The sequence below is a fragment of the Saccopteryx leptura genome, chromosome 11 (genome assembly GCF_036850995.1).
Source record: "Saccopteryx leptura isolate mSacLep1 chromosome 11, mSacLep1_pri_phased_curated, whole genome shotgun sequence".
Lineage (NCBI taxonomy): Eukaryota > Metazoa > Chordata > Mammalia > Chiroptera > Emballonuridae > Saccopteryx > Saccopteryx leptura.
The window spans coordinates 54424994-54446189 of NC_089513.1; the positions used below are offsets into that span (position 1 = coordinate 54424994).

Sequence of the window (21196 nt, forward strand, 5' to 3'; positions counted from 1 at the left end):
AATAGAAATTTACTCTCTAATGATTCTGGAGGCTAAAGTCCCAAGATCAAGGTGTCGGTTTGGTTGGTTTCTCCTGAGGACTATGAAAGAAAGACCTGTTCTTGACAGCCTTTCTAGATTTTGGTAATGCCAACAGTTCTTACTATTCCTTAGCTTGCTAATACATTCCAATCTCCGTCTGCATCTATATATGACATTCACTCTATGTGTGGGTCTCTCTTCTCCTCTTACAAGGACACCAGTCATATTGGATTAAGGGCCCATCGTACTCCAGGATGAGCTCATTTTAGCTAATTATATCTGCAGTGACCCTATTTCTAAATAAGGTCATATTCTCAGGTATTAGGGGAGACATATCTGTGTGAGAGACACAGTTCAACACGTAGCATATTCCCTCTAGGACACATAATTGGATCAGTTCATATAAACCTACAACAACAATACCACCCTTTAAGAATGTACTGGTTTAAAATGATTACCTGAATAGTAGCCAGACCCTCAAAGAAATAGAAATTTATTTCTGTCCCTCTCCAGTTAGAGAATTAATCTTTAAACACTCAGAGGAATTTTTCAGTCAATCCTGACAAAACATAAATTTCTGTTAATTGGAGAGCAACATTCTTTGAATATTTCATTTAGATGAGAGCTTCAAAGTCCCCGAGCCAGTGGTGTCGTGTGAGAGCAGAGACGTCCTCTGCCCTTCACAGTGCTGTTAGCACACTCTGTGGGATTGAGTTTGAGTGCCCATCTGGAGTTAACTTTGGGCTGACCGAACAAAAGGGATATTTAAAAAGTCATATTTTCTAGTTGATCCTTGAATTTTTCAGAAGGTTGATTTTAAAGTGTAGAATTCTGTTTACTGTAGGTTTATTTAGAACATTGTTTAAGGAAATGCAGTTACAGAAACATTAGATATTTGTCATAACCCATTTCTACTTTTTTCATGAAATTTTTTAAGTGAAAGGAAGGGAGATAGACAGACTCCTGCATGCACCCCAACAGGGTTCCTCTTGGCAACCCTGTCTGGGGCCAATGCTCAAATCAACCAAGCTATTTTTAGTACCTGAGGCTCACATGCTCAGATCAACTGAGCTATCCTCAGTGCCCAAGACCACTCTTAAACCAATGGAGCCACTGGCTGAAAGAGGAAAAGAGAGAGGGGAGAGAGGGAGGAAGAGGGAGAGAGAGAGAAACATATGGTCGCTTCTCTTGTGTGCCCTGCTCGGGAATCAAACCCTGGACATCCATATGTTGGGTTGATGCTCAAGCCACTGAGCAAACCAGCCAGGGCTTCTCTCATGATGTTTAAGGCATTATATAAGCATGCAATGACAGCAGAGCCCCAGGTGAAGTATTGTCAAATCTCTTTTAACTCTGTTGAAAAGAAAGCAGTGCTTCATTCTGGTTAAATACTAGTCATATTTACATGTTTTTCTAATTCAAGGTGCAACTAATTTTTTTTATCTATTAAGTACAATTATTGAACTGATGTTCATCCTACTTTGACAGAATGTACTGACTTTTTCCTCATTGACAGTCCGATGTGCCGGAAGGGGTCATCCGGGTCCATGCTCCACTTCTCTCAAAGGTGTCCATGGCCATTCAACTTACTAGTCAAACCAAAGCCAAAGACATACTGGCAAAATTTCAATATGAAAACAGGTGAGTAAGAGTGAATAAAGGTCTCTATACAAAGATGGTGAACTTTAATCAGATGAGCAACTTTCCAGGAATTTAAAAATTTGGCCTTATTTATAAATCAGAACCTGTTGCTTAGGAGACTTTACCCATAGATGAAGAGAAAAATAGAATAATAAGTTAGGGAGAAAATAAAGGAAGTTAATGGACCATGAAATTGTGAGTAAAAGAAGTTTTGTGTTTTTTTAAAGGGATTTCTGCAGGTGAGGTTCTTTATTTTCTTTTATTATTATTAAGGTATAGTTGACTTATAACTTATTCATTTCTGGTATACAACATAAGAACTTGATATTTGTGCATATTGCAAAATGATCAGCACAGTAAGTCTAGTTAACATCTGTCACCCTGCATAATTACATTCTCTTCTTGTGTTGAGAACTTTAAAAATCACCTCTCTTAGCAACTTTCAAATATGCAATACAGTATTATTAAGTATAGTCATCATGCTGTATATTTCCTCACTGTGACTTATTTTATAACTGGAGTTTATACCTTTAAACCCCTTTCACCCATTTCCCCAACCCCACCCCCTTACTTTGGCAAACACCAATCATTTCTCTGTATCTGTGAGACTATTTTTTTAGATTCCACACATAAGAGAGATCATACAGTATTTCTCTTTCTCTGTATGACTTATTTTACTTAGCATAATGCCCTCAAGATCTATCCATGTTATTATAAGCAGCAAGATATCATTTTTGATGGTTGAGTAATATTTCATCATATACTTTACATTTTCTTTATCCATTTATCCATCAATGGATATGTAGGTTGTTTCTATATCTTGGCTATTTTAAATAATGCTGAAATGAACATGGGAGAACATTTCTCTTTTAGAATTGGTGCTTCTGTTTCCTTTGGATAAATACCCACCCAGAAGTAAGATTACTGGGTCATATGATAGTTCTATTTTAAATTTTTTATTTTTTAAATTTTTCTAAAGTTAGAAGCCAGGAGGCAGTCAGACAGACTCCTGCATTTGCCCAACCGAGATCCACCCGGCATGCCCACCAGGGGCAATGCTCTGACCATCTGGGGCATTGCTCCATTGCAGCTAGAGCCAGTCTAGTGCTTGAGGCAGAGGCCATGGATCCGTCCTCAGTGCCCAGGCCAACTTTGCTCCAATGGAGCCTTGGCTGTGGAAGGGGAAGAGAGAGAGAGGAAAGAGAAGAGGAAGGGTGGAGAAGCAAATGGGTGCTTCTCCTGTGTGCCCTGCTGGGAATTGAACCTGGGACTTCCACATGCCAGGCCAACACTCTACCACTGAGCCAACCAGCCAGGGCCTCTATTTTTAATTTTTGAGGCACCTACATATTGTTTTCTATAGTGACTAAATCAATTTATATTCCATCAGCAGTGTACAAGGGTTCCCTTATCTTGGCAGCATTGACAATACTTGTTATATTCAACTTTTTTATAATAGCTATTCTAACAGGACTGAGGTTCTATCTCATTGTGGCTGTTTTTCATTCCCCTGATAATTAGTGATGTAGAGCATTTTTTTATGTACCTGTTGGCTATCTGTATGTCTTCTTTGGAAAAATGTCTGTTCAGATTTTCTGCCCATTTTTAAATCAAATTGCTTTTTTTTGCTATTAAATTGTATGAATTTTTTAGATATGTTGGATATTAACACCTTAACAGATATATGGTTTGCAAATATTATTATCTCTCATTCATTAGGATGCCTTTTTACTTTTTGACTTTCCTTTGCTGTGTAGAATCATTCTAGTTTGACATAGTCACACTTGTTTATTTTTGTTTTTGTTGCTTTTGATTTTGGTGTCAGAGTTAAAAAAAAAAAGTCATCATCAAGACCAATGTCAAAGAACTTATACTGCCTATACATTCTTCTAGGAGTTTTGTTTTCTAGGTTTTAGGCCTTACATTTAAGTTTTAACCCACTTTGAGTTCATTTTTTTATAAGATTACAAATGGCTTTCTTAATAGAAAACCTATTCTGTTTTGGTGTTTTTAGTTTCTCAATGAGTTTTACTTTTTATTAGAATAAAAATTATAGCAAGTTAGTTTTGTAGATCTCTTTATAGGAATATCATTATTTCAGGCTCCAATGGGCTTTCACATGCGAGTATCAGATAAAGTTTATATAGTTAAGTGAACACCATCACTGTTGCTTCCCTTAAAATATACTATTAATAAACCTTGGGATTAGAATATTTACAAAAAAATAAATTTTTGCTTATCAGCTATAAATTGCCTTAAAAGAGCATAAGTAATCATTTTTGTCTAGGCATGCTTGTTCAAAGATAAACATTTTCCCTGAGATTTTTAAAAGTTGAGAAGCACTGTTTCAAATCTGTTTATTAAAAAGCATGTTCAATTTGATGTTCTCTAGTTAAATTCAGATGGCATCCTTAAAAAGAAGCTTTCAAATCATTTTAAAGAGGAGTTTTCATGTTGAACAGAAAAAGCCAGTTACAAATGATTACATTACTGCAAGACTCCATTTATATAATGTTTTTGAAATTATGAAATTTTAGAAGTGGAAAGATAGATTAATGAATACAGGTTCTTGGGGAGGGTTGATTATGGGGAGATGTTAGAGATGGGTGTGGTTTTAGAACAGAGGTCTCAAACTCGCGGCCCGGGGGCCGCATGCAGCCCGCCAAACAATTTTTTGCGGCCCGCAGACTAATCCACGAACTACAGTTTCTGGTCGTTTTGTGACACTGAAAAGTGTTGAGTAACAGTTGCCTTTTGTAGACCTAGTGCGGCCCGCCGAACGGCTGTGATCTTGCTCTGCGGCCCACATGCTGAGTTGAGTTTGAGACCCCTGTTTTAGAAGGTCAAGGCAGAGTACCTTTGTGGTGTTCAAACTGGTATCTTGACTGTGGTGGTCAATAAAGGAACCTCTACATAATTACATTGACCTTAATACACACCCAAAGGACTACAAATAAAATGGTAAATCTGAGTAAGATGGTTGGATTCTATCAATGTAAATATCCTGATTGTGACTTTATACCGTCGTTTTGTAAAAATCTTATCACTGGGAAGAACAGGGCAAAGAATAATCTCTCTGTATTATTTCTTACAAATACCCATGAATCTACACTTAACTCAATTAAAATTTTCAATTAAAAGAAAAACTAGGGTAGCCAATAAAAGTACTTTATGCTTTTAGAAATCAGGATGGTGGTTTTCTGTGAGGGTCAAAGGTTAGTGACTCAGAAGGCATGGCAGTGGCTTCTACAAAGTTTCTTTTTTAGAGATGGGGTCGGGTTACATGGCGTGTGTACTTTTTGTATGTTTAGACTTACTGTGTAAGCTTAACCTATATATATATATATATATGTGTGTGTGTGTATATCTATCTATCTATCTATCTATCTATATATTTATATATATTTTTTGAAAAAATATATATGTTAACCTTATATATTAAGATAAGAATAGACAGAGGCCAACAGAAACCCTAAACATTTACTCCTCTCCACCACTGACCCTGATACCTAAGACACTGTAAATAATCACCACTGGGCAGTAATAAAGGCACTTAAAATTCTATTTGAGATTTGGACATCCAATAGATTTCTACTTACTTATGTTGCAAAGTTATCTCTGCAGAGTTGTGTAGACCTTTTGTAGAAAGAGAACTTTGGACATCCATGAACCAAAAATAAATAAATAAATAAATAAATAATCTTTTATCAAAGCTTTACACTTATACAAACTTTAACCCAAAATAGATCACAGAATTAAACATAAAACTTTTAGAAAATTATGAAACCTTTGTGATGTAAGGCTAGTAAAGAATTCTTAGACTTAACATTGAAAATTTAATATAAGTATGACTTTATCAGAATTGAAATATTCACCGAAAGACCATGTAAAAAGAATGAAAAGACAAGCTAAAGACTTAAAGAAAATATTTACAAATCACATATCCAGCAAAGGTCTTGTATCTAGAATATATAAAGAACAGTCAAAACTAAACAGTAAAAAGAAAATTCTACCTTGAAAATGGACAAAAAACATGCGCAGACATTTTACCAAAGATGACATACAGTTTACAAATATGCACATGAAAAAATATTGACCATATTTAATCGTTAGATACCTATGAGAATGGCTAAAATGAAAAATAGTGACACCAAATAACAGCAAAGACATAGAGAAACTTGATCACTTATACACTGCTGTTTGAAATATAAAATGGTATAGTTACTCTGTAAAACAGTTTAATAATTTTTTATAAAACTAAATATGTGATTACCATGTGAAGCTAGCATTCACAGTCCTGGGCACTTAACCCAAAGAAAGTAAAGCTAGTTCTCACAAAATGCTATGCACAAATGCTTATTGCAGCTTTATTTATATCAATCAAAAACTGGTTAAGAGCCAGATGTTCTTTAACAGGTACTAAACACGCTACGGTACATCTGTACCATGGTATGCTACTCGACAATAAAAATTCAGCAACATGGGTGACTCTCCAGGGATTTATGCTGATTTAGAAAAAAAATAAATAAAGCCAATACAAAGGAGTTCCATACTGTACATTTCCATTTACATGTCGTTTTAAAATGACAAATTTTAGAAATGTAGAAGAGAGGATAAAGGACGGGAGTGTGAATAGAGACGGAGAAGGTGGGTGTGGCTATAAAAGAGACAGGAGGGTCCTGTGGTGAGTATATCTGCTGTATCTTGATGGATACAGGGTTATTCTTCTGGTTGTGATCATTGTACTAGTCTCAGGATTTGACTATTAGGAGAAACTGAGTAAAGGGGACACAGGATCTGGCAGTATGATATCTACAACTGCATACAAATTTAGAATTATTTCAAGAAGTTTAACTACACAAAGGACATTGCACCTATTCTTCCTCACAATAGAGAGTGGGAGCACTGTTTTTGAACAGACCACTCTGAAAGTCATTCCTGAAGTGGGATACAGATCAGAAATGGTCTTTCCAGACTCTTCTACCCCAGCATTCCAGTCTGGGGCAGAAAAATTAAATTGGGAAATTATCTCCGCTGACTTGCCTTTATTTTAGAGCAAAGACAGGCAATGAAATTAATGCCAGACAGTTAGCAAAGCATTAATTAATGTGACATGGGCTGAGAGACTCCTATTCAATTTTTTGGCAAATATAGAAATGTAACCTGACTTCTTTTGAACTGAGGGTAATGTGACCAATGACAAGGCAATATTTAGCATCCAGCTGCTCCTTGACCAGCTTTGAAATGTCAGCAGTAGTTACCTCTATAGTGGAGCTGATAGTTGATGAAATGGACTCCAGGTTGCTGTGGAGCCATGGCGTCCATCTTGGTTTAGAAAAGTCCCATCCTCTCTCTGCATCAGATGCTCATCTGTGTCAAACAAAAAAATTGTTTTCATCATAACTTCAATCATAATAATGATTTGTGGGGTGGATTTCACTCAATGCAAGATGAATTTTTATCTCCTTGGTAATTTAATGTACAGATTTACCTCAGATTATGAGAGAGTTTAAATTATATTACTTTCTCCTTTTTTTCAGTCATGGTTCTTCAGAATGCATTAAAATTCAAAACCAAAGGTTATATGAAATTGGAGGAAATATAGGTAAGGATTCTTTCACAGTTTTTACTCCTAAATTCTCTGATTACTCTAAAGGAAATGTTGCTATTTTTATAAAAGTATATTTTACACGTTTCTTAGATATAAGTTCAAAATCAGTAAGTTTCTGGTTTTTTTAATCTCATGTAAAAACAGTATGACTTTCCTAAAATATTTTCAAATTTTAAATGTGAATATTTTAGTTGATTCGAAGTGGACTTTGGGGTCTTTTAAATGTTACTCAAAGTTGGAAAATCTCTCTCTGGAGATTTATGAAAAGCAAAGTAAAAGAACATCATGGAACTTCCAAATCATGGCACCCTTTTGGGTTAACTTCCCTGTTTTCACTCGCAGCCCAAGTTCATTCTTCCTATTTCCCTGAGGGGATAAAAAAGAATCCAGAGAAATTTCCTCTCCTGTCCTCTGTGCCCATATCTTCTGTGTCTGTATCTTCTGCCTGCCTTCCTCACAGTCCAGGGGAAACAGCTGTGCTCCTATGTAAGACCAGTGCCTCCACTCATGTCTCCCTTCATGTCCCCCTGTCCCCTGCCCAGGTACTATATTGCTCTAGTGATTCCCCCATTCCTTCTGATATCATCAGCATTTCCCTCCAACGGCATCATTTCTATCTGCATAAAAATTCTGATTATGTAGCAGGATTCAGACGACAATATAGCAGTTAAGTGCTGTGTTGTCGTTCCCCCTGCTCAAAATAAAGTTGTTTCTTAACTATACCTGTCTGCTATACTCTTTAGCAGCTGGGTATGCTTGGTCTCATATATGTGAAAAAAAATCCTGATCATGTCTTTCATCTTTACAAAACTCTCTTGACCCCATTCAAGTCAACTCCCAGTTTGTTCTGCTCTACAGCAAAAACTCCCTGAATCCATTGTCTATACTTCAATTTCTTCCTCTTGCTCTCTCTCTTAAAACCACTCAAGCTTTACTTTTCAACACTTCACCAAAATTGCTCTCTTGTCTAGGTCTCCAGAGAACTCTTACACTGTGAAATCCAACAGTCCAGTCTGTCTTTATAACTACCTGAGTTATTCCTTCTTTAAAAAACACTTTCTTTACCTGGTCTCAAGGACAACCTAAGCTTCCGGCTTTCCTCCCACTATGCTGGCTACTCCTGATGAGGCTCTTTTGCCCATTACTTCTCATCCTCTCAGACTCTTTTTTTTTTTTCCTGAAGCTGGAAACAGGGAGACAGTCAAACAGACTCCCGCATGCAACTGACCAGGATCCACCCAGCATGCCCACCAGGGGGCATCGCTCTGTTGCAACCAGAGCCATTCTAGCACCTGAGGCAGAGGCCACAGAGCCATCCCCAGCGCCTGGGCCAACTTCTCTCCAATGGAGCTTGGCTTCGGGAGGGGAAGAGAGAGACAGAGAGGAAGGAGAAGGGGGATGGGTGCTTCTCCTGTGTGCCCTGGCTGGGAATCGAACCTGGGACTCCTGCACGCCAGGCCGATGCTCTACCACTGAGCCAACTGGCCAGGGCTTCATCCTCTCAGACTCTTAAGATTGGACAGCTGTGTGGGGCTCTGTCCTTCCAGCTCTTCTCTATGTATGCTTAACTTCATTGGGGAGCTCAGTTCATCTCATTCCTTTGAACACACCTGTATGCCATCCCCTATAGATCCAGGCTTTCCCTCAACCACCAAACTTGCACATTCAATGACTAGGCACATTCTGCCTTGGGCCTATGCATTTGTTCTGACTTTTGCCCAGAATACTCTTTCAGATTGTTCATTTCTCACTCTCTTGTCTTATTCAGATTTTTGCCGAGTATCACTTTCCTAATGAAACCTTCCTGGATTATATCCTCTCTATGTTCCTTCCCTGCTTTGTTGTTCTCTAATGTTCTTATCACTATCAGGCTTGCTTTATATCACACTTGTTTATTTGCTGTTTGCCTTTACCAGTTTTAGAGGGGAAGCACCCAGCGGGCAAGTATTTTTTGACTATCTGATGCATTGCTGTAGCCCCAGCCCCTAGAATAGATCTTGAAACATAATAACTCTCAATAAATATTCAAAAAATGAGTGAATCAAGCAAGCAGTCAGATCTTGGTAGTTTTGTTTGAGACTTTAATATATAATACATTTCAACACACTGTATATAAAGATTTTCAAATATATTTGCCTTATGGAATTATCTTTTTGTTCTTACTCCCAGATCTCCTGCCTGTGGGCACTACATCCATAGTAAAGAAACTAAAATGAACTTGCTTTTCATCTCTAGTCCTGCTCAGTTACTATCTGTAAAATCATTAGAGGACATGTATTATAATATAAATCAGCTTATACCTGAAACAAGTCTTTGCCACATATTTTTATAATAGATATGTTGAGTCTCGGGAACAATTTCTCTGTGGTTGGTATATCTGATGTCTGCTTTTCTACACTTTCACATGGATTTATTTGGAGTACTTAACAGTCAGAAAGAAACAAAAGAAGAAATATGGAAAGGAAGAAAAGGCAGACTTCTTTCTAAGAATCTTTAAAATGTACCTATAGTCATGCTTTTGGTCAACAATGGACTGCATATATGACGGTGGTCCCATAAAATTATAATGGAGCAGAAAAATTCCTATTTCCTAGTGAACATTATAGCTGTTATGATGAGCACAACACATTATGGTGTTGCTGGTATAATCAGACCCACTGTGCTGCCTGTTGTATAAAAAGATAGCACATAAAATTATAGTAGTAGGCTATACCACCTAGATTTGTTTAACTACACTATGACATCCACCATCTAAATTTTTTTGTTTGTTAAATATTTTAATTATTACTTGTCAAGTGATTGTTAAAGGTATGGAAATATTTAATAACTAAATACTCAACTCTATAAACAATAAGGAAAGCACTTACTGTATTTGCTTCTGGCTAATAGAACTGTATTGGCCTTATTCAAACCCTATAGCTCTGGCCAGATTGCTCAGTTGGTTAGCATATCATCCCGAAGTACAGAGGTTGCTGGTTAATTTCCAGTCAGGGCACTTACAGGAAGATTTATATTCCTGTCTTTCTCTCTTTCTCCTTTACTCTCTTGCTAAAATCAATAAAATAAAAAATTTAATTTAAAAAAAACTAGCGTTGACCCGGCCTGTGGAAGTCCCATGTTCAATTCCTGGCCAGGGCACACAGGAGAAGTTCCCATCTACTTCTCCACCCTTCCCTGTCTCCTTCCTCTCTGTCTCTCTCTCCCCCTCCTGCAGCCAAGGCTCCAGGGGAGCAAAGTTGACCTGGGCACTGAGGATGGCTCCTTGGCTTCCGCCTCAGGTGCTAGAATGGTTCCGGTTGCAGCGGAGCAACACCCCAGATGGGCCGAGCATTGCTTCCTGGTGGGCATGCCCTGTGAATCCCAGTCAGTGCATGCAGGAGTCTGTCTGTCTGCCTCCTCACACTTCTCACTTTGGAAAAATACAACCCCCCCCCAAAAAAAAACCCTTTACAAACATATACATACATGCACACACAAAAACAGAAGTGGGCACTACTACAAATATTCTCTTATTTTCTCTTTCTTTTAGGACAGCATTGCTTGGATCCAGATGCTTACATATTGGATGTATATCATGTAAATCCTCAAGCAGAATGGGTGATTAAACCCCAAGCAAGTTTTTGAAACACCTCCAAGATGGCAGCTATTTGAGTATATGCTAAGAAAATTCTACATTAAGATGGAAAAAAACCCAAAAGACTGCTTTTGACATGATTTTTCCTATAATCCTCTTGGTGTTTCTCGGCCCAAACGGTGTCTCCTGGCATTGTCAACATGAACTATGGAAGAGGATATGGTTAACCAATTAAGCTAAAGCTTTCTCGTGACAGTTCTTTAATAAGAGTGAAGGAAAGAGGTTGTGATCCTTTCTGAGGAAAGACCAATCTGGAATAGGAACTCTAATTATTTCTAGTATTTAGACTTCACAGGAGAAATGAACTTGGTCCTATACTTAGGAATAAGAAACACTTCATTATGTAGCAAATACTACCAAACAGAAGAGGTGGAAAAGACTTTTTTATACTTATGTTATATACACATATTGACCTTTATGAGCAAGAATGCCAGAAATGTCAGTTATGTCCACTCTTCAAAATAATTCAGATCTACTTTCCAAAGTAATCAGTTTCTAAAGTTACACATACAATATTTATGCTCTGACTTATTCCTGAATTGGAGAAGAGGAGCTTCTGTTTAAAGACACTGCACTGTTATGTATGTTGTACTGTATCATGACAAACAGAATTCTGGTGCGAATGAATATTTCTTTTTCATGGACTGTTGAAAATTGATATTTTAAAAGCTTATTCCCTTTTGATTACAGGACCCCTGAGCAAACTTATTTTAACAAAGGATATTCTTATGTTTTCATAACCTTATGTGTAGTCAGAAGTCACAGAGCCTCTTTTTTTGTATACTGATTATGGTGCTCAGTGAATAGCTTTCCAAGTGCCAGGCATTGATTTCTTGTCCTAATCAAACATATCACTTTTTTTAAATTTTACAAGCGTAGATATTCACTTCTGCAGCCCCAGTTTAAAATTACAAAACTGTTTTTACTCAAGGATACTGAAAAATACTGTTACATTCAGATTTTATATGCAGTAAAAGCAGATTTTGTTTCTGTTCATCAATCATAGTCATGGCCAAGCACTGTGGATTGTTAGCATCAGGCCTTAAAGTCAGATGGCTATTTTGTAAGCGGAAAACAGCCTTGCTGTGAAGATCCTATGGAGCCATTTTCCAGACCTGCAACTGATCAGTCCCCATTATTCTAATTGAGAACAAACCTAAAATACACAGAGGGGTCAGACAGCTCTGCCTTTCATCTTGAAGATGAAGATATATCTTTTCTAGGGTTAGGAAATGGAAAAAAGATCTCATCCCACACATTTTAATTAGAATCTACAGATTGGTATTTTGATGATTTTATATCAGTTTTAATGAGATTTAACACTCAAGTGACACAGTTCAAACAAGAGATAAAATAGCTCTTGCAGAAAACATATTATCTGCTTATCAAGTCTCAAAACATAATGTGATAATACTTTAAGCCCATATATAGAAGAAAATTTTTATATGCTACATTATGCCTTGATGTCTATAAAAACATTACTTATATTCAACATGTAAATAATTCCATTTCTGGTCGTTCGGATTTTGTTATATTTTTATAAGAAACTCAAATATCTATTCATTTTATTTGGTTATTTGAGAATTATCATTTTCTTTCCCTGAAAACCCATTAGAAAATAAAAACATTGTGTATGTAGGTTTAGACTTACATCTCATTACTTTTCAACATATGGATAATTGATGGCATGTGAGTTTACATAATGAATTTCAAGAGTCTGAAAAAGTGTTTTTACTCTTTTTGGAATTCAAACAATGGAAGTAAACTTTCCACTTTATGTAGTTGTTAAGTTCTAAAACATAAGATGGCAGTAATATATGCCTATACACATGGAAGAAAGTCTTCAAATTAGCAAGCTTACACTTCTGTGTACATATGAAAACTAATTGATTTATCTTATTGTATTTCTTACCATTTAGAATAATTTCTATCGTGTTTATATAAGAAATTCATGAATCTATTCATTTCCTTTTTTATTTACAAATTTTTATTTCTTTTAACTGAAAACACATTAGAACCTATACATAAGTTCTAAATGTTTCAAAATTTACTTGATTTGTCATCAATTCTAAATAAATGGCTGACCAATGACAGGTAAAAACAGTAAGTTTCTGAATTTCTTAGCCGCTTTTGTGTGTTTTCAGATGTCAAATATTTAGCTGGTCAATGACTTTAAATTATTCACTTTAACATATTCAAGGATGAGTGACTGCTTTTAAATCATTATATGATATAGAAGGCCATGTCAACACCAATATCATTATCTAGTGGTAATCAATCATATTTTTATTAGCAGCAAACAGTTGGAAAATAAACTTTTATTTTTAATCATTCGGTTAACTAACAATTAGTGAAGAATTTCTCAGTAGACGCACAGACTAATTTTTATGTGGGTACAGAGGTTCTGTTTACTAATTTTATCCTTAAAGAATAAACAGACCTTTTTACAATTAAAATTCAAAAATACCTGCCAGCTAAGTACTGAAAAACTATCTTTGCCTTTTCAAGAATTGTTTTAAAATAGTTATGGTAATCTGTGATAATAAATAGTATATTTGCAAACAAAGGCAAAGTCGGATAATTTGCTTCTAAATTCTATTTTTAATAACTTCCCACCCTACCTCGTCCCAAGTGCCCTTGGTATACAGTTAGGAAAATAATATACAGGAAAGTAGAGAAAATTAACATTTTAGGAACACTTATTCATTAAAAAACAACCTAGAACTGGCTCATTTTTTTCCTCTATTCTGCAAAAGAAGAACCCTTTGTTAAGCAGCTCACTTGGGGATATAATTCTTGGAGTGAATGATCTTCGAACAAACTGGAATATTAATTTCTTTGTAATGTATACACAGTATAAACTACCTCACTTGCCTTTCTTGGGGAAAAAAATTAATGGACTTTAACAATTTTTGTTACAAACTGTCCCAGAGTCTTAATATTTGTCAATTCAGTTAGCTTTCAGTGTACATTTAATATTATAAAATATTTTTAGCAAAAGCTTTAAAGCCAAAAATACTCTGTAACTGTGATCTGTGGTATATACTCTGAGAGGTTTCGTGTCCCTTAGTCATTGTCCTGTATGTTGAACCATGTTGAGATGCAGGTTTTCAAGTGTGGGAATTAGTAGTTATCTCTTCTTTCAGACTTTCTCAACTACTTTTACTGTACTGCAGTTGACTGGAAAGTAGAATGAGCTTAATATGACCTTTCTTTCTATCAAGCAAAGTCAACTGTTTTTCACAAATGTATTACACGCCTGAAAAGAATATATATGATGAAGCTGAATAGATCCTAAGTTCTGACAGGCATTTTCAACTCTTTTCCATAAGTATATCACAATGAAAAATTGCATGGATTACAATTTTTTTCAAGTATTTTCAACATTTTTACATACACGCACCTTAATTTAAAAATAACATGTTTTCTTTCAGGCATTTTCCAACTATCCTCTAAAATTACATATGTGGTTTGATTGAAAAATTCATATACTGTCATGAGAAATGCCAATGTTTTATGTTGTCTCCCATCTTGAAAGTTAATAATGGTTCTTTTGTCTCCGCAGCTTTCATTGTTAAGTATAGTATGTATGTTGTATTTTATTCATAAAAATAAAAAAAATAAAAGCATAGTCATGAGAATTCTTATATTTAACTACTCTAAGGTCACCATGATGCCGATGAAAAAACAGGAGCATGAAAAGAGAGGGTTTATGTCTAGGTGTTATAAGTCTCTCTCACTTTCTGGCCAGATGGTGGTCTTGTGCAGAAGCCACATGGCACTATGGTCATGGTAGATGGTTGTGGGTAGGGGATAGATTGAATAAGCAAATACTCTTTCCTGAATATGTTTGATTCGGTGCTTTGTCTGAACAAGCTTTTAATAGGTGATTCTTTTTTCAATAGATATAAAAAAAGTTTAAAACATTCAATGTCCATATATAAATTTTTAGAAAAATCAACATTTTACCATACATCTATACAAAAGGAAAGAAAATGAAAGAAGGCATAAAGATTACAAAAGAAGAAATAAAATGATCTTGTTTTGCAAGTGGTATGATTATTGATATAGAAAAGCCTAAGGTATCCTCAACTATTTATATACTAAGATTATTTGCAGGGTTATGGCATAGAAGATTTTTATATAAAAATCAATCATATTTTTATTAGCAGCAAGCAGTTGGAAAATCTTTAACTGCCATTTACCATAGCATCAGTAAACAAAATACTCATGAATACATTCATCAAAATATGCAGAAAAAAATGTATGCTAAAAACTACAAAATATTTTTGGTAAAAATTAAAGAATAGCTAAAAATGGTAAACCATATTTCTGCATAGCAAGGAATAGATGGCAGATAATTGGTAAGATGTCAATTCTCCACAAAATGATCTATAGGTTCAAAATAATCCTAATCATAACACTGGAAAGATTTTTAGATAGAAGTTGACAAACTAATTATTGAATTTATATGGAAATATAAAGAACCAAAACTACCTAAAATAAGCTTACAAAAAAAAAAGAACAAAGTTGAATTTCAAGTGAGTGGTTTCAACTTACTATGAAGTTGGCAGCGATTAGGACAGTGTGATAAAGATCAATAGCTACATCAGTGAAACAGCAAAGGGCACAGGACAAAACAGAGCCAGCCCACTTATATGCTCATTGGATTTTCAGCATAGGTGCCAAAGCAAATCTATGGGGAAATGAAGCTTTCAACACATGGTACTACAACAATTGGATATCCATATGGAAAGTAAATAAAATTTGATACATCACAGGATACACAAAAATTCATCCAAAATGGATCATGGTGCTAATTATCATATTTCCCCATGTATAATAAGATGCACCTTAATTTTGGAGCCCAAAATTTGAAAAAAAAAATGTATTACATAAAGTCACTGAACTTAAGTTTTATTCATCGTAACATTCATACAACTCTCATCACTGTCAAAACTCCCATCCATTAGCTTGTCTTCATCTGTGTCTGATGACAAGTCACTGTGTTCATATATTGCCTCATCCTCAGTTCCATCTATGGCATTTGAAATGCCACACTTCTTAAATGACTTAACAACTATCTTAATTATGATATCATCCCAGGATCTTTTCACCTATGTAAAAACTTCTCCTATAGTTGGTTTCTTCACTCTTCCTGCTGGTGTCAAATTGTCTTCAGAAGACTTTGTCCGTTGGTTTTATTTGTCTCTCATGGCAGCTATGAAGGGTTTGTTAATGCTGACATCAAGTGGTTGGAGCTGGGATGGCAAGCCTCCAGGTATGATGGCAAGTTTTGTTTTTCGCTCTGCAGCAATCATTTTGCGCTTTTGTTATGTGTGCCCCGAACTGATCAAACACCAATAGAGCCGGTTTGTGTACGAGCTCACCTAGGCTCCTCCAAACTTTCTTAAACCAGATCTTCATCCCATCCTGATCCATCCAACCCTTGTCATGAACATGGACAATCACTCCTCAATGAATGTCTTCTTTTGGCATTGTTTTGCGTTTGAATATCAGCATAGGGGCAGCTTAGTTTCATTGGCATAACAAGCTAGAAAAACTATAATGGCTCTTTTCGTGTCCACTTGTGTTCACAGTTACAGTTTTCACCCTGTTCTTATCAACAGTTCTGTTACTTTGGACATCAAATTGAAGGGGGACTTCGTCCATATTTGCAATCTGTCCAAACTCAAACTGATGTGTCTTCCGATATTGAATGACAAAACAATGAAATTCAAGAACCTTCTGCTCATAGCTTTTAGGCATCTTTTGGGCAAGTCTGGTGCGAGTACGCATGCTTAGTCCATTTCGTTTCATGAACCTGAAGCACCAGTTGTGTCCTCCTTTGAAATCAGTAACTTCTTTTTCATCAGCAATTCTTCTTGCCTCATGTTGAACCATCTTTGTGGGCACCAGAATTCCAATTGCCCTTTGCTCTTCAATCCATATCTTTAATTCCCTCTCTAATTCAGGACATTTTTCTGACTTTCCTCTCATGGCCTTCTTCTGCCGTGGTGTTTTCAGTGGGTTTCTTCTTTCCGTAGCCAGTCTCGGATTGATTTCTCAGTTGGAGGAGGACCAAACTTACGTTCAGCAGCACAATTTTCATTCACTTTTGCAAACTGGATCACTTTTAACTTAAATTCAGCACTGTACGAAAATCTTTTTGAGCCATTTCTGGGAAGAACATGGCAAAATGTAACCTACCGTAATATACTGGTCACAAGCGCTAAACAATGTGTGCAAAGACAACAAGCACGAAAAAGCAGTAAATGCAAGTAAAAAGAAAAAAGAAAAAACTACAACCACTGTATAAGACGCACCCAGGTTTTAGACCCCAAAATTTTTGAAAAAGGGTGCATCTAATACATGGGGAAGTATGGTATAAAACCTAAAACAATGAAGTCTTAAAAAAAAAAAGAAAGAATAACTTTGTGACTTGGAAATGGGCACTGAATTCTTAGAAACAGAAAACAATGCTTATAAAAGAAAATAAATGATAAATTAGACTTCAACAGAATTTAAAACTGCTATATATCCAAAGAGATAATAAAAAAATCTAATAAGCAAACCACAGATTGGGGGAGGGGGAATACATATTTGTAAAGCACATATTTGACAAAAGATTGAGATTCAGGATATATAAGAAACTCAGTTTTTACAAATGGGACTTGAACAGACACTTCAGGAAAAATGTATGCATTTGTTGAAACTCCATGAATGCTTGCTTAAGATTTCTGCATTTCATTACATTTAAATGTTGCCTAAAAAAAAAAATCTTCAAATAATATATAAATATTGAAATTGAAGTAATAATATGTACACTGAAATATTTAGGGGAAAGTGTACTGGTGTATGTGACTTATTTTAAAATGTGTTTAAAAATAAGATAGCTTGATGGTTGTATAGAAAGACTGATAGATGAATAGATATGCGCCATACCAAACATAGTAAAATATTTATGGTAGAATGGTGGTGGGTACACCAATATTCAATGTAATATTCTCTGTGCTAGAAATTTTCCATAGCAGAAGTTTAAAAATAGAATTGTTATAGTTAATATCATGTTAATGGTGATATGTTAAACATTTTCTTGCTAACAGTGGTTTTCAACTGGGTGTGATTTTGTCCCCCAGGGGCTATTTGATGATGTCCAGAGACATGCTCAGTTATCACCACTGGAGAGTGAGAGGCTGCTATTAGCCTCTAGTTTCGTGATGGCAAGCCTTTTTATAAAAACCACCCACTTTTGCAGTGCTGGTCAACCTGGTCCCTCCCACTAGTGGGCATTCCAGCTTTCATGGTAGGCCAATCATACTAGGCCAATCACGGGCGCCATTTGGTTGCTCCACTACTGCCCACCATGAAAGCTGGAACTCCCACTAGTGGGCTGGAGGGACCAGGTTGACCAGCACTGCAAAAGTGGGTGGTTTTTATAAAGAGGTTCGCCATCATGGCTCTAGTGTGTGAGATGCCAAGATAGCCTCCACAGCAAAGAATTACCTTGCCCTAAATTTTAATGCAGGTAAGTTTAAGAGACCCTGCCCTAAGATCACAGACAAGGAAAAGGCATTTGCTTTTGCTATTTCTATCAACACTGTACAACAGATCCTAGCTAGTATAGTAAGTTAAGAAAAAGGAAAGGCAAAAAAATTTTTGAAAGACTGAAATATTACTATTTAATTTATAGGCAGTATGACTACATGACTATGTAAAGAAAATCTTAAATAAGGAATATATTGTTAGACTACATTTAGCAAGGTCATAGGATCAAAGGCAATCACAAAAATCTATGCATTCTACAGATTAGTCAAAGACAACAGGGAGATAAAATACAAAAACAATACCATCTGTTTATGACTTGGGGGTAAGCAAAGATTTTTCAGACAATGTTGCAGGAAATTTTCTCAATTCCAAAGAGCTCTTCAAATTATAATTTATTTGACAACAAACCATAAAAATAGATTAAAGAGAATTGGAAATTTGAGCAATGCTGCATTTCCCCTTAGATTTTTTTTTAATCAAAATAACACTTTCTTTTATCTAAATTACTAAGTAAATTATTCTTTCTCTAGTATCCTCTGACAGAAGTTGGGTGGGGGTGAGGATTAACGGGTGTGGGGAAGAATATACTTTTAAAACATTTTATCTGACCTGTATTAACTAGCAAGCATATGTGTACATTTACAGTTTGTTCATGAACTGCAAGCTAGCAGTAATCCATTCTGAGTGTTTGTTCCGTGAACTCATTCTTACTTCCTCACTTCCTCACTGTGCAGCTATTCCTACAAGGGAGGAGTCTGAGGAATCACAGTTGACCCTAGAATAATACAGGCTTGATTGTGCAGGTCCACTTATATCTGCATTGTTTTCCATCTGCATTGGGAATCCACGGATGCAGAGGGTTGACTGCATTGGTCTAGCCAGGGGTCCCCAAACTTTTTACACAGGGGGCCAGTTCACTGTCCCTCAGACCATTGGAGGGCTGGACTATAAAAAAAAAAACTATGAACAAATCCCTATGCACACTGCACATATCTTATTTTAAAGTAAAAAAACAAAACGGGAACAAATATAATAAAATATTTAAAATAAAGAACAAGTAAATTTAAATCAACAAACTGACCAGTATTTCAGTGGGGACTACGGGCCTGCTTTTGGCTAATGTGATGGTGGTGCCCCTTCTGGAAGTGCAGTGGGGGCCAGATAAATGGCCTCAGGGGGCCGCATGCGGCCCGTGGCCATAGTTTGGGGACCCCTGGTAGGCTATTTTATGTAAGGGACTTGAGCATCCATAGAATTTGAGTCCTGGAACCAATTCTCTGTGGAGACCTAGAAATAACTAAATTTTAGGGAAATTAAGTTATATGTGAATATTTGACCACATGGGGGATCTACATAACTAACCCCTCATATTTCAAGAATCAATTGTACCTTTTTCCATCCAAGGTTGATTGAATTTGTAGATGCGAAAGCTGAGGGTATCAGGGGGTTGTATATGTATTGAAAAAAAATCTGCCACTAAGTGGACCCCTGCAGTTTAAACCCTTGTTGTTCAAGGATCAACTGTATTCTCTTTGGTCTTTTTGTGCCCAGTAGAGCCACAACTGCATATCAATACATTGTTCTACCCTTTAATTCAAAGAAAATATTTTCTGTTTCAGAAGAGAAAGCTTACAGCCCTGTCGGATGGCTTGGTTGGTTAGAGCATCCTTCTAGAAAGCATGAATGGAGCATGAATGTTGCCAGTTTGATTCCCGCTCGGGAAACATACAGGAGCAGATTGATGTTCCTGTCTCTCTCTCTTTCCTCTCTCTTTAAAATCAATAAGATAAGCATTTTTTTAAAAGAAGAATAAAGGTTACAAAAGTCATAATTTAAAAGCATAGGTAAGCCCTGGCCGGTTGGCTCAGTGGTAGAGCCTCGGCCTGGGATGCAGGAGTCCCAGGTTCAATTCCTGGCCAGGGCACACAGGAGAAGCACCCATCTGCTTCTCCACCCATCCCCCTCTCCTTCCTTTCTGTCTCTCTCTTCCCCTCCCGCAGCCGAGGCTCCACTGGAGCAAAGTTGGCCCGGGCGCTGAGGATGGCTCTATGGCCTCTGCCTCAGGCACTAGAATGGCTCTGGTTGCAACAGAGCGATGCCCCAGATGGGCAGAGCATCGCCCCCTGGAGGGCATGCCGAGTGGATCCCGGTCGGGTGCATGTGGGAGTCTGACTGCCTCCCGTTTCCAACTTCAGAAAATTACAAAAAAAGAAGAAAAAAAAGAAAAAAAGCATAGCTAGGTATACAGTTGGATTCAGCTGGTTCGCACCAGTTCAGCAGAATCAATACCTAATTTTTTGTTGAGTTTGGCAAACCAGTTGTTAAAATGGTACTTGTAATAAGGGTTCTCTAAGGTGGGCACCTGGGCAGCTGCCCCATGTGGAAATCACAAATTTACACTCCTTACTCTTTTTTAACATTCATCTGTGCAATAGTGTATTCTAAGTGCCTCTCACTGCCTGGGAAAATCTAGTAAGAGATGTGTAGGAAAATGGCCAGAAATTAGACTACTGTCCTGAGACAAGTCTTTGGTGTGGACTTTGGAATGCCAAGTTCTGTGGGGACAGAACGCTGCCCTGGCAAGCACTGATAAGACTGTTTAAAGGAAACAGCTGATCCCTATAGCCCTTTCCCGCGTACCTGAAAAGTATTAGTTAATCATCCTTCTCTGCACCTGAATCCAGTCTAGGCTACTTTGACCCAGGTTCTGCTAATTTGTTTGATGAATAAAGACACGAATA

At 36.7% G+C, this 21196-nt stretch overlaps 1 protein-coding gene and 2 non-coding genes across 9 annotated transcripts in view; all 3 read left to right on the top strand.

Moving 5' to 3' along the window:
* ARHGAP28 (Rho GTPase activating protein 28) overlaps positions 1 to 14521 on the top strand; it is a 240942-nt gene extending 226421 nt beyond the window's left edge. For all 7 annotated transcript variants that reach the window (XM_066352930.1, XM_066352932.1, XM_066352933.1 and 4 more), the window contains 3 exons: positions 1538 to 1662; positions 7203 to 7267; positions 10803 to 14521. In XM_066352930.1, coding sequence (XP_066209027.1) covers positions 1538 to 1662; positions 7203 to 7267; positions 10803 to 10897 — 285 coding nt within the window. In that variant the 3' untranslated portion in view covers positions 10898 to 14521. The remainder of the gene's footprint in view (positions 1 to 1537; positions 1663 to 7202; positions 7268 to 10802) is intronic.
* LOC136383638 (small nucleolar RNA SNORA63) lies at positions 7913 to 8043 on the top strand. Its single transcript, XR_010747456.1, has one exon. It is a non-coding gene; the product is annotated as a small nucleolar RNA SNORA63 (small nucleolar RNA).
* A 5782-nt stretch (positions 14522 to 20303) lies between the features above and the next one.
* Positions 20304 to 20379, top strand: TRNAP-GGG (transfer RNA proline (anticodon GGG)). Its single transcript has one exon. It is a non-coding gene; the product is annotated as a tRNA-Pro (tRNA).
* Positions 20380 to 21196: the final 817 nt, after the last annotated feature.